The following is a 14467-nucleotide window of genomic DNA, read 5'->3' as shown; positions in this document are numbered from 1 at the left end:
TCCTGGGAAGTGCTCACACACCCTGTGGGCACAGCCTCTGCCCTGTACCCGTGGTCTCTGCTGTTCCTGTCATCTCTGAGAGCTGTTTCTCCAGGGGTGGCAGGCACATTCCATGAATCACTCCGTTTTGTCCACACAACAACACTGTGGGAGTGATAGTATCAGCCCAGTTTTACAGATGAGGACACTGAGGCCCACAAGAGTAAGTGACTCGCCCAAGGTCACATCGCACAAGGTCAATGGCAGGGCGGGGATTTTCACATCAGCTTCGCCAGACTCCAAAGTTGGAATTGTTTTCTCACCATTCTGGTCTGCCAGGGTGGGGCAAAAGGGAAGGCAGGAGTGAGGGGCACAGAGTTTGGGGAAGATGGCAAAGATGAGTTTTTAAGTGTTTACGACACCCCGTGCAGGAGGGAGGCTTTGGGACAGACGTCAGAGCCTGATATGGACAGCAGAGCATGATTTGGAACTTGACTCTGGTTCTGGGGCAGAAGGGGCTGGTCGTCCAAGGCAGGCCCTCCCAGGTCTTCAAGACTCCTGAGGACCTGAGAGTCTCACACTATTTTAGAAAGAACAATACTTTTATTTGAGGATAGCTCAAAGAAGTCATTTACAAAACACCTTTTGTTTTCAAAGCACAGCTTTTCATAAAAAGCAATGTCCACCCTTTAATACATGCTCTAGTACACAGGTGTGTGTCAGGGGGCTGCCCAGGACTTGGGGAGCCCCGCAGGCCCGGGATGTGCCGGTGCTCAGCATTCCTCATCTGAGTTATCCTTGGCCCATCCGCCGACCTTTGGGGGGCCGGGGTTGGCCTGGGGGCCAGCGGGGGCAGGGACAGAGGCCGGGGCTGGGGCCAGGTTCACCCAGCCGGGCCCTCGGGGCAGCACATGGCTTTCATTCAGTCTGAAGATGCGGTAGTTCTCATAGTGGACGTTGTGTGTGATGTCCTTCAGGTCTTGGAGGTGGGAGCTGGGAGATAGGTGGTAGGTCAGCAGGACTTCCAGGGCATCCTCCAGGGCCCCCGCAGCCCCCCGGGCTCCCCACATGCTCACCGGATGAGCAGGTCTCTCAGGAGGGGGAACTCACAGTGAGCCATGTTCTCCACTACAAGATACGGCACCAAACCCCTGAGTGCAGGCTCTGTTCCACGCCCCGCCCTCGGCCAGCACCGAGTAAGCACCTGCTGTATGCTGCACACCCCCTGCCACTGCCAGCCCTTCCCCACGTCTCCCTGTGTTAGCCCACCTCCCGTTTGTTAGTTCATTCATTCATTCACGGCTGTGTCCCAGCCCCTGGTACAGGTGGCTCCTATAAACAGCTGTTGAATCAGCAGGGCCTTCCTCTGCTCCCTCAGGTACCCCCTCCCATCCCACATTTCCTTCACTGTGCTTTTCCCACCTGTCCTTGTCTGGTCAGCTCTGTGGCACATAGTAGGCCCACAATCAATTCTAGTGAATGAATAGGGTGCCTCCTGGGTGCCAGGTATCACGCAAAGCAGAGGCTCTGCCCCCTCCAACCACCCTATGAGGTTGATGTTACAATGATACCCATTTGACTGTGAGGAAACTGAGGCCCAGGGTGTCGGGGAACTTGCCCGGGGCTTCTGAGCTGCACAAAGGAACTTGATCCCAGGTCTGTCTGTTTCCTGTGCTGGGCTCTGTGGTGGGTGTAAGGATGCCAAAGGCAACAGGGCTTTTCAACATGTTCTCCCCTGAGCCCTCGCCAGGGCCCCTGCACTGACCTTCAATGATGCCCCACTTCGTCTTCCGGCCCAGGACACACCTCCCATTCACAATGTGCTCTTGGTCAGCCCCGACCACAGCGAAGGGGATCCGTTCCTGCAGGGAAGGGACAAGATCGGAGGGTTGGCCCCACCCAGGAAGTGGAGAGAGAAGACACTGAGATAGGAACCTGCAGGATGCTGTCCTTTGTGGGGAGAGAAAGTCATAGAAGGAGCACAGATATCTGAAGTCAGAAGACACAAAGTCTAATCAGTGTGCCTCAGTTTCCTCATCTGTAAAATGGGAGTCATGACAATACTGATGCAGGGCTCTGTGAATGTTTGGGAAGCATAATCTTGGGCTTAGCATAATGAAGGGGTTAGCAGAACAAGTCTTGGAAACCAAGTGTTACTCAGAGCTACATTAGTGATATACTACTGCTCATGCCCAATTTCTTACCACCTTCAACCATTATCATGAGGCTTAAGAGATAATTTTGTACTATAATTCGAAAAGATACATGCACTTCTTAGTTCATAGCAGCACTATTTACAATAGCCAAGACATGGAAATAACCTAAATGTCCATTGACAGCTGAATGGATAAAGAAGATATGGCATATATATACACACACACACACACACACACACACACACACACACACACACACACACACAATGGAATATTACACAGCCATAAAAAAGAATGAAATAATGCCTCTTGCAGCAACATGGATGAACCTAGAGATTATCATACTAGTTGAAGTAAATCAGAAAGAGAAAGACAGGGACTTCCCTGGTGGCGCAGTGGTTAAGAATCCGCCTGCCAATGCAGAGGACATGGGTTCAAGCCCTGGTCCAGGAAGAACCCACATGCCACAGAGCAACTAAGCCTGTGCGCCACAACTGCTGAGCCTGTGCTCTTAGCCCGTGAGCCACAACCACCGAGCCTGTGTGCCACAACTACTTAAGCCTGTGTGCCTAGAGCCCGTGCTCCCCAACAAGAGAAGCCACCGCAATGAGAAGCACGTGCACCGCAACCAAGAGTAGCCCCCGCTCGCGGCAAGTAGAGAAAGCCCGCACACAGCAATGGAGACCCAATGCAGCCAAAAATAAATAAATTTATTAAAAAATGAAAGAGAAAGACAAATACTATATGATATCACTTATATGTGGGAATCTAAAATATGATACAAATGAACCTATCTACAAAACAGAAACAGATTCACAGACACAGAGAACAGATTTGTGGTTGCCAAGGGGGTGGGGTGGGGGAGGGATGGACTGGGAGTTTGGGATTAGCAGATACAAACTGCTATATAGAGACTGGATAAAAAACAAGGTCCTACTGTATAGCACAGGGAGCTGTATTCAAAATCCTGTAATAAACCATAATGGAAAAGAATATGAAAAGGAATACATATATATATATTTATAAACATGTATATATAAATATATATATACATATACATTATATATATAAAACTGAATCACTTTGCTGTATACCAGAAACTAACACAACATTGTAAATCAACTATACTTCAATAAAAGAAATTTAAAGAGAGAGAGAGGACTTCCCTGGCCGTCCAGTGGTTAAGACTCCGCCCTTCCACTACAGGGGACATGGGTTCGATCCCTGGTTGGGGAAGATCCCACAGGCTGTGGGGCGCGGCCAAAAAATTAAAAAGAAAAAAAAAAAGAAAGAGAGAATTTTGTAAACCGGGTTTGGCAACCTATGGTTCCTGGGCCAAACCACGCAAGTTCGTTGGCATACCGCCCCTGCCATTCATTTACTCTTGTCTATGTTGCTTTCATTCTACTACAGCAGAGTTGAGTAATTGCAACAAAGTCTAAAATACTTACCATAGTCTGGCCCTTCACAAGAAAAGTTTGCTGAGCCCTGTTGTAAATTCTGGTTGTTTACTTATTCGTGGCAGGAAGTGGAGATTAAACAGGCAAGTGCTGCATGTAGGTTTGTTTTTCTAAGAATTAGGTTGTGATGGGGAATAAATTGATGCTAATAATAACTGTCTCTTGCACACTTATTATGCATCAGCCCATATTTGACCCTCAATAGATGTTATATATCTGGATGATTTATTGAGAGGTTAATTTGAATACATTCTCCTTTATTTCCCCCAGCACTGTTCCAGCTGTGAGCAGGCTGCTGTCTTTGCTGGCCTCAGGACAGAAAGCAGAAGGTCAAGGCTCTTTGAACCTTTCACAGGAAATACTGTTCATTGCTCCAATGGGGAGCGGAAAGAGGGAATGTGTGGAGAAACTGGATGCCAGACAAGAAGCAGGGCTTCCATGTACAGATGTGCAGTTTGTGCACTGCACAAAGGTAACTTACCATGAGGCTGTGTAGGGCTGAAATCCCATGCAGGCTCCCTTCTGTGAAGGAAGCTACTGCCTTTTTCTTTTTCTTTTTTTTTTTTTTTTGCGGTATGCGGGCCTCTCACTGTTGTGGCCTCTCCCGTTGTGGAGCGCAGGCTTAGCAGCCATGGCTCACGGGCCCAGCCGCTTCACGGCATGTGGGATCTTCCCGGACCGGGGCACAAACCCGTGTCCTCTGCATCAGCAGGGGGACTCTCAACCACTGTGCCACCAGGGAAGCCCCTACTGCCTTTTTCTAATTCAAGCTAAAGTGCTGTGTAGGTTAGCAGGGTCCCTAGGGGAGGGAGTGGAGGCCAGGTATCTATGGATGAAGAATCCCAGGCCTCACCCAGGTGCTTTGCAGGATCCAGACAGACTGACATTGAATGTACCACAAGGACAGGAAGATGGGGGCTTGGAGGTGAAATTCAGTTGATTCAGAGAAAATGAAGATGTGAGCTATTTCCTTTCTTTCTCCCCCTCCCCCTTTCTTTCTTTCTTTCTCCCTTCCTCCCTCCCTCCCTTCCTCCCTCCCTCCCCCCCTCCCTCTCTCCCTCCCTTCCTTCCTTCCTTCCTCTCTCTCTCTTTCTTCAACTTTACTGAGTATAATTTACATACCACAAAATTTGCCCTTTTAGAGGTACAGTTCAGTAGTTTCCAGTATTCTCACAAGTTGTGCAACCATCACCAAAATCTAACTCCAGCGCACTTTCATCACCCCAAAATGAAAGCCCGTACCCTTCAGCAGTCACTCCCCATTTTCCCCTAAACCTCCCGGCCCCTGGCAACCACAAGTCTATTTTCTATCTCTATAGATTTGCCTATTCTGGACATTTCATGTAATGGAGTCATATAATATTTGGCCTTTTGTGTCTGGCTCCTTTCACTTAGCATCACATTTTCAAGGTTTATCCACATTGGGTTAGGGTTAGGGTAGGATCTATCAGAACTTTATTCCTTTTTATGGCTAAGTAATATTCCCTTGTATGGATAGACCACATTTGTTTATCCATTCACAAGTTAATGGACATTTGGAATGTTTCCACTTTTTGGCTATTACAAATAATTCTACTATGAACATTTGTGTATGAGTTTTTATGTCAACATAGGTTTTCATTTCTTTGGGGAGTGGAATTGTTGGGTCATATAGTAACTTAGTGTTCAACCTTGAAGAATTGCCAGACTGTTTTCCAAAATTGCTACACCATTTGATACTTCCACAAGAAGTGTGTGAAAGTTCCAATTTCTCCACATCCTTACTAACACTTGTCATTGTGTGTCATTTTGATACTAACTACCCTAGTGGGTGTAAGGTGGTATCTTATTGTGGTTTTGATTCGCATTTCCCTCATGACTGATGATGTGGAACAATTTTTCATATGCTTAGTGGCCATTGGTATAAATTCTTTGGGGAAATGTCTATTCAAATCCTTTGCCCATTTTTAACTTGGGGTACTTGTCTTTTATTGTTGATTTGTAAGAGTTCTTTATATATTCAGGATACAAGTCCCTTATCAGATATATCATTTGCAAACATTTTCTCCCATTCTGGGGGTTGTTGATATGACCTATTTCTTGCTCACCTTGAGTTTATGGATGAGTGGAGATTCATACCTGCTAGAAATATATGAACTTTCCCCAAGTTGCAGAGAGAGACGAATCTTCAGATGGAAAGGATGAGTAGGAAGCACATCACCCAGCCTTGGTCCCACCAGCCTCCCCACCTCCCATGGCCTCCTACCCGGATCTTGCTATTGAGGATCTTGTCATTGATGTCCTCATCGAAGCACTGCTGTGGATACACCTCTATGCCGTGAGTCTTCAGGTTTTCCTGGATCTGGGGACCACACACAGATGACCTCAGCCCACCTGTGCATTCTCCCCCACTCCACACCCCCACTGACCCCAGACTTGTCCCAGGTGCCCAGATTACCCTGTGCCTGAAGGCCTCTCGCTCCTCAATGGTCAGGCTGTCGGCCCGGGCGATCACAGGCACCACGTTCACAGTCCGGCAGAGCCGCCGCAGGAACTCAATGTCCAGGGGCCGCAGCCTGCTCAGGCGGGGCAGCGATGGCCGTGAGCATACGATGAGTGGGTGCCAGCCCGCAGCCCACCCCGGGGGTTCCTCCTCCTCTTCTTCTCCTCCCCACGCAGGTGGCCCTCTGCCCACTGGCTCAGCCACCTCACCAGTGCCCGGTGGGTGGCACGAAGTACACGCAGCAGTGCACTCGGGTGTCGGGGATGTGTCGCTGCCGGGTAATGAGGATCTCCTCCTGCAGGTAGTGCTCGTACTGCTCATTGATGTAGCCCAGGATGGGGTCCCAGCTGGGGTGGGAGATGGCTCAGCCTCAGAACCTCACCAGGAGCCCCCCTCAACCTACGTCCTCTGAGTGCTCTCCCCTTAGGATGACCAATCGCCCCGTTTGCCTGGGACACAGGAATTTCAGTCCCACACAACCTGAGGCCCTTGATCACCCAAGTACCAACCCCCGACACCCCTGCATCTTCAGAGAGACCCCTGCTTCCTCTTCCTCAGCTTCCTCTTCCGTAAAATGGGGACAGTAAGAGAGCACCTACTTTGTAGGGGAGGAGTGAGCATTAAAGGAGAGAAATTGCCGCAGCCTGGTTCAAACCACCAGGGACTCTCTCCCAATTGTTGCCAGGGTCCCTTCCCCCCACAGGGCTATTGTCAACACAGCGGCCAAAAAGATCCTTTTTCTGCTCAGCCTCCAGTGGTCAAAGAAAAGCCAAAGTCCTTATGTTGCCCTACAAGTCCCTACCCCATCCCACTGCTGAGCTCTGCCTCCCCTCCCACCCCACCCCCACTTCAAGGCTTTTGCACCTGCCACCCTCTGCCTTGATCACTCTGCTTAAAACTGCACTCCCCCACCAACTACAGCTCCATCCCCCTTTCACTCCCAGAAAGTGTCCTGTGTCGATGATAAAGAGTTCAGGTTCACCCTCCACAAAACTGATTAATTTTGTTCACTGTTTGCCTCCCCACACCCATGACAATATACATTTCATGCAGACAAAGATGTTCATCAGTTCTGTTCATTGCTGTATCCCTGTGTGTAGAACAGAGCTTGCACATACTAAGTGCTCGGTGAGGTGCTGTGTGCAGGGCTGGCTTCATGGGAGTGTGGATGGAGCCGGCACCCAGGGCTCTGAACCAAGAAGGGCCCACGCAGGGCTGAATGCTCTGCGGGTGTGGTCTTACAATTCTCAGTAATTTTTTTTTTTTTTTGCGGTACGCGGGCCTCTCACTGTTGTGGCCTCTCCCATTGCGGAGCACAGGCTCCGGACGCGCAGGCTCAGCAGCCATGGCTCACGGGCCTAGCCACTCCGCGTCATGTGGGATCTTCCCGGACCGGGGCACGAACCCATGTTCCCTGCATCGGCAGGCGGACTCTCAACCACTGTGCCACCAGGGAAGCCCCTTAGTAATTTTTGAATAAAGGCCCCCACAAGTTGTGCAGCCAGTCCCGATTGTGTGTGTGTGTGTGTGTGTGTTTGTGTTTCATCTCCTTGAGAGCCTAGAACAACTCTGCAAAGGGGATGTCGTCACCCCCAAGTTACGAAGAAGGAAGAGGAGGCTCAGAGAGCTTGCGTGGCCAGGCCCAGGTTATACAGCTGGGAAGTGGTCAATCCCAGGGGTCCTGACTCTGGAGTGTGGGCTTCTATCCCCCTGCCATACCATAGCCTCTATTGAGTGCTTCCAGGCAGCAAGCTAAGACCTTTACATATTTGACTCCTTTGATCTTGGGGGGAGAGTTGCACACACCCACTGTACAGACGAATAAACTGAGCCTCAGAGATGCTACAGCCAGGTTGCTCCAGGCCTGGAGCCAGAGGGGCAGGGGCAGGGGCAGCCAGGGCTCTGCCCTTCCCACCTCCCCGCCAGGACCCACCACTTGTCGTTGTTGATCTGGTCCCCGAAGCCGGGTGTGTCAGTCACTGTCAGCTTAAGCTTCACGCCGCTCTCCTCGATGACTGTAGGGGGAGAGCAGAGGGGCTGGGAGTGGGCCTGGGTGGGTGGGGTGGGGGTGGGGTGAGGGGGTGCTCACTCACCGTGGGTCACAGACTGCAGCTGCAGCGTCTGGGGTGTGGGCACCCCCAGGCCCGGCATGGTGGACTTCCACATCTTGGACTTGAAGAGTGTGTTCACCATGGTGGACTTGCCCAGCCCGCTCTGTCCTGTGAGTAATCACACGGCAGCAACAACTGTGGATGCGTTAGGCATGTTTCTGAAATTCTTAAATAAATGGTTTTAGAAAGTAAACTGTTTTCTAAGTATAATAAATACAGAAAAGCACGTATTATCATAAGTCTCCAGTTCAATGCCTTCCCCCATTTTTTACTGAGGTAAAATTCATATAATAAAAAATTAACATTAACCATTGAAAGTGTACAATTCAGTGGCATTGGGTACATGCACAGTGTTGTGCAACCACTACCCCTATCTAGCTCCAAAACATTTTCATCACCCCAGCAAGAAACTCTATATCCATTAGGCACTCAGTCCCCATTCCCCCTCCCCCCAACCCCTGGCAACCACTAATCTGCTTTCTATCTATGGATTTGCCTATTCTGGACATTTCTTTTTTCTTTTTGGCAGCGGCACTTGGCTTATGGGATCTTAGTTCCCCAGCCAGGGATGGAACCCGGGCCCTAGGCAGTGAAAGTGCCAAGTCCTAACTACTGGACCTCTGGGAAATTCCCTGGACATTTCATATAAATGGAATCTTGCAATAACTGTCCTTTTGTATCTGGCTGCTCCCACTCAGCATAATGCTTTCAAGGGTCAGTCACACTGTTGCATGTGCTAGAACTTCATACTTTTTCATGGCTAAATAATATTCCATCAGATGGATAGACCACACTGTGTTTATCCATTCATCTGTTGATGAGCAGGTCAATGCATTTTTACAAATTAAACCACCCATGTATGCAGCACCAGATAAAGAGACAGAACACACAGCTCCGCCCAAGACCACTCCTGCCTCCTCGCAGTAACTGTTAACACAGCTCCAGGGACAGCCACTCTCCTGACATCATCGGTAGGGAGCAGCGCTGCCCGCCCTCTACTTGGGGAATCACACAGCACGTGCTCTTTCATGTCTGGCTTCTTTTAGTGAGATTCCCCTATGCTGCCTGAGCTTGTAGATGGTCCATTCTCCCTGCTGTGCAGGCTTCTCAAACTCCGCCGACCACGCCCTGCAGTAGTAAACATCCTACATCACAGGGCAGGACACACTTTTGGGTCTAAAACTGAAACTGGGACTTCCCTGGTGGTGCAGTGGTTAAGAATCCGCCTGCCAATGCAGGCAACATGGTTTCGAGCCCTGATCTGGGAAGATCCCACCTGCCGCAGAGCAACTAAGCCAGTGCGCCATAACTACTGAGCCTGCGCTCTAGAGCCCGCGAGCCACAACAACTGAAGCCCATGTGCCTAGAGTCCATGCTCCACAACAAAGAGAAGCCACCGCAATGAGAAGCCTGCGCACCTTAGTGAAGAGTAGCCCCTGCTCACCGCAACCAGAGAGAAAGCCCACATGCAGCAATGAGGACCCAATGTGGCCAAAAATAAATAAATTTTAAAAAATTAAAAAAGAACTGAAATTGTCCTTTGGGCTCTGCTATCCAATATGGGAGCCACACCTGGCTATTGCCACTGGCAGTATGGCCATACACCAATCTGAACTGAGATGTGCTGTTGGTGTAAAAGAATAAACCATATTTTGCAGACTTGTTATGACAAAAACAACATAAATGATCTCATGAATAATGTTTTATATGGATTACATGTCGAGATGATAGTATTTTTGGAATGTATTGGTTTAAGTAAAAAAGACGATTAAAAGTAAGTTGTCCTGTTTCTCTTTACTTTTCTAAAGGAAGCTACTAGGGAATTTAAAATTATGTATGTGGCTCCTATGACATTTCTTTTCTTTTTTTTTTTGGCCACGCTACGTGGCATGTGGGATCCTAGTTCCCTGACCAGGGATTGAACTCGGGCCTCTAGAAGTGGAAGTGCAGAGTCTTAACCACTGGACTGCCAGGGAAGTCCCCTTCTATGACATTTCTGTGGGGTACCCCCACCTTAGAATAATGCCCTTAGTTGGTGCTACACACTCTGACATTTTATGTTCCATTATATCCAGTTTATTTTGTGAGAAGCGTAGTTTTTGACCTACAACATTAATTTTGCATATATAAAAATGCAATTCCAGATAAAACTGACCCACGGGGAACTTCCTAGATGCCAGGCACTGTGCTAAGCCAGATGAGGAAACTGAGGCAGCGAGGGGTCAAAGGCCCTGTCCCAAGTCACACACTGGGGGTTGCTAAGGCCTGGGACCAGGATGAGTCTGGTGTTCCCTACTTCCTGCCACACATGGCCTCCCCTTTTATTGCTTTGTTTGCGTTTGGTTGGGGCTTCACGGTGATTTTTGTCTTTTCACAATTCAGTGTTTCCCAGATTTCCACCTACAACACTCTTGTGAGGTACGACTATCAGGCCCACTTTACAGATGGGGAGGCTGAGGCTCCGAGAGGCGATAGGTCCAGGCCCACAGGGTGGCGTCCATTGGTCTGTCCTCCTGTGAGCCCGAGGCCCCTCACTCACCAACGACCATGATGTTGAACTCAAACCCCATCTTCATGGCCTTGATCTTCAGTTGGTCCAGCACAGCCTCGATGCCCACGTAACCAAGCATCTCGCTGGGTAGGGTCCTCGGGCTGGAGGCCCGTGACGAGCTGCGGGAGGGGGACTGCCTCAGGGGGTCCATGGGGCTGAGGAACAACGATGCCTGTCATCCGGGTGGGGTAGGGAGAAGGGAGTCGCTGGGGCTCCAGAGGGGGACCACCCGGGTTCTCATTTCTGAACCCTGACTCTTGAGATCTGCTCCCAGGCACTCCCATATTTCATGCCCCCTCACCTATGCATCCCCCAAGTCCCCACTGCCCACGGGGTTTGTCGAGGGGTGCCTGGGGGAGCTGCCTCTCAGGGGAGACTGAACCCGCTTTCTGATATGCACCAGCCCCAGGGATCTGTCTCTCCCCACTCAGACTCTCCCGCAGTAGAGTGTGGTCGGCCTGGCAAAACTCAGGGGCTGGACCCATGGGGGACAGAGAGGGAGAGAAGCAGCCTCATGTGGCACCTGGTGGCCTTGGATCCCTGTGGGAGCCTTGGGGGGCTGCCCTGTCCTGGCAGACCCTGGTTATGTGCTGAGGGGGAGGGGAGAGGGTGACAGTTAACTGAAGAACCTGAGCTCCACCCCCTTCTTGTGACCCTACCTGGGGGCTCCTCTGCAACAGGGGGCTGAGAACAGGGACAGGTAAGCTACTCCACCAGGCCCTTTCGGGTCACTGCCCTATAACCCTCACAATGACCCCGGCCTAGATCTATAGACAGGAACCCCCTGCCCCCGCCCCGGGGAAGCACCTTTGCCCAAGGTCACTTAGCTGGTTAAGCGGCAGCTCTGGGCAGCAGCCAGTCCCTCTGCTTCCAAGTTCATGCCCCTTAACCACTCTGTTGGGGAAGCAAACCTGTGACCCATGGCCAGAAAGTACAACATCCATGTGTTTTCTTCGGTCTGTCCATTGTTGGCATCGTAGTGTTTTAAACTGCCAATATAGCCAGAGTTTTGTCGTGCAGAAGACTGTTTTAGGAGCCCTAGGATGTTAACTTGTTAATAATCATCAGAGCCCTGTGAAGTAAGTGCAGCTACTACCCCTCAGTTTACAGATCAGAGAGTCCAGTGAGTGAAAGTGGTTCAAGGTCACACAGTGAGGAAGTGGCAGGGCTGGGATCTGTGTCTACATGCTCACCCTCTGCAGCCTCTTTTCTTGTTCACACAAACCTCTAGATTTCTGGTGTATCTCAGAGATTATAAGCCTTGGCAACTCTGGGTCCAGCCTACAGCTGACACAAGCTGCCCTCTTTTCTTTTTCTTAAATTTATTTTTTGGCCACGTCACACAGCTTGCAGGATCTTAGTTTGCTGACCAGGGATTGAACCCCGGGCCCTGGCAGTGAAAGCGCCAAGTCCTAACCACTGGACCACCCGGGAACTCCCTAGCTGCCCCCTTTAGATGGGCTACGTGCTCTCCAGTTTGCCATAGTCCTCACCCCTCCCTAATGTCTCCCTAATAAGATGTTTCCTATACCAAGTTCATCTCAGTTATTTCGTTCTCACCTGTTTCCTGGCACCTGAGTTTGCAAGCCCTAAGCAATCCTCTGTTTCAGATGTTGGCAAATGCTTTCTGTAAAAGGCCAGATAGTATAGATTTTAAGTTTTGCTAATCATAAGATCTCTGTTGCAACTACTCTTCGGTTCTGCCGTCGCACTGGGAAAGCAACCAAAAGTAGATGGACGGGAGTGGCTGCGTATCAGACTATTTACAAAAGCAGGTGGTGGTTTGCCGCCCCCACTCTGCCCACCAGGACTCAGCAACTCTGCCCGATCTGCTCAGCTCAACTGTCCTGAGCCCCAGCAGCCTCTGTCCCTCCCTGCCCATGCCCTTCTGCTCCCCCACTTTCTACACATCTGAAGACAGAGGCTTAAACTTCACTTTCCAGGCTTGGAGGCCAGGAGTGGGGCTGGGCAGGACCCTGGGCAGAGACTGCCCTGAACGTGTGCCATTCCTGCTGGAGAACTCTCTCAAGCTACGCCACAGCTCTTGAGGGACATGGCAAGGCTGGCCTCCTCATCAACGCAGATGAGAACGTTCTGTGCAGATGACCAAACAGCGCTGCTGACAAGGAGACGCACCTTGCACAAGAGGAGATTCCGTCTCTGGGAATGTCTCCTAAGGAAATAAGCCTCTATGCCCAGAAAACACTTTCTCCAGGAGAGGTGTCACGTGTGAGTGATGTAGGATCTGGAAACCTGGGGGGAAGATGCCCACAGGAACTGTGGACTGGAGGATCAGGTCTGCAGAAAGCAGGACCATTCAAGGTGCTCTTGGCCATGTGGACTGGGGAAAGCCAAGGGTAAAGTGAGCAGAGTGTGGATGGCAGGTGAACCCAATGTATCCAAAGAATCAAGACTGGAGGGAATCGTACCCACAGGTTGGGTGAGAGTAATACACAACCATTTAGTGCATTCATTGTGCCAAGGGAGTGTTTACATCAATTATTCCATTCAATCCTCAGCAGCCTGAGAAGGGGGAATACTCTCCATACACCCACTTTACAGATGAGGAAACTGAGGCAGAGAGGGGTCAGGGGGTGGGCCTTCGGTCACACACGGGTGGATGTTAAGGGCTGGGAGCAAGATCCAAGTCCGAGGTCTGACTGGCCTGAAATGCATCCTGCCATGGCCTCTATCCCATCATTGCTCTGCTTAGGTCCAAGGGGCTCTATGGGTGCTTTCTGTCTTTTAATGACTTGGAATATCCCAGATTTTCTTTAATGAGAATAAACAAGAAATGAGGCACCTGGGCATCTGGACAGGAAGACTGAGGGTCAGTGGGGAGAGGAGAGGACTGGCTCCTGCCCACTCGGCCAGGCCAAGGGGTGGGCAGGGGCCACAGTTGTTAAACCATCCCCCCTCCCCGCTTTTCATTTTTCAATTGAGGTAAAATTCACAGAACATGAAAATTAACTGCTAGCCATTTTAACGTGAACAGATCAGTGGCATTTAGTATTGATATATTCACAATGTTGCAAATCTGCCACTGCTACCTAGTTCCAAGACATGTTCATCACCCCTAAAGGAAATTCCATTACCACTAAGCACCCTATCCCCATCCCCCTGCCCCTGGCAAACACTACTTTCTGTCTCTATCGATTTGACTATTCTGGACATTTCATATAAACGGAGTCACATACTATGTGGCCTTTTGTCCTTCTTTCACTCAGCATCATGTTTTCAAGGTTCATCCACTTTGTAGCATGTGTTAGTGCTTTGTTCCTTTTCATGGCTGAATAATATTCCACCACATGGAGAGACCATAATGTGTTTATTCATTCACCAGTTTGTGGATATTTTGGGGTGTTTTCACTTTTTGGCTATTATGAAAACTGCTGCTGTGAACATTTGTGTACAAGTTTCGGCGTGGACATGATTTAATCTCTTGGGTATATATATCTAGGATTGGAATCGTTGGGTCTTATAATAAGACTATGCGTAACTTTTCAAGGGACCGTTTTCCCCAGTGGCTGCGTCTCTACCCCCTTTTGCAATAGAAGTCATTTCAAAGTTACCCTCCCTGGGCAACAGGAATCTGAGATCTCAGAACAGGAATGGAGGGGATGGAGGGTGTAAGATGGGGATCCCAGCACAGGAGACTGTATTACATGGTGGTCAAGGGCTCTGGGATCTGACGGCTGGGTTCCAGTTCAGACTTCTCTGCTCACTAG

General features: G+C 49.9%; 1 protein-coding gene across 1 annotated transcript; it reads right to left on the bottom strand.

Annotated features, from left to right (window-relative positions):
- Positions 1-752: 752 nt before the first annotated feature.
- Positions 753-10890, bottom strand: SEPTIN12 (septin 12; the record flags this gene model as incomplete). Its single annotated transcript, XM_082857774.1, has 9 exons — positions 753-972; positions 1056-1107; positions 1745-1841; positions 5841-5936; positions 6033-6150; positions 6287-6424; positions 8011-8092; positions 8171-8296; positions 10728-10890. 9 exons carry the CDS (start codon positions 10888-10890, stop codon positions 753-755), a joined length of 1092 nt encoding a protein of 363 aa, XP_082713900.1.
- Between the last annotated feature and the right edge of the window lie 3577 nt (positions 10891-14467).

Source organism: Leucopleurus acutus (genome assembly GCF_964270905.1).
Source record: "Leucopleurus acutus genome assembly, chromosome: 16".
In the NCBI taxonomy this organism is placed as follows: Eukaryota; Metazoa; Chordata; class Mammalia; order Artiodactyla; family Delphinidae; genus Leucopleurus; species Leucopleurus acutus.
This window is presented reverse-complemented; position numbering and strand designations above follow the sequence as displayed.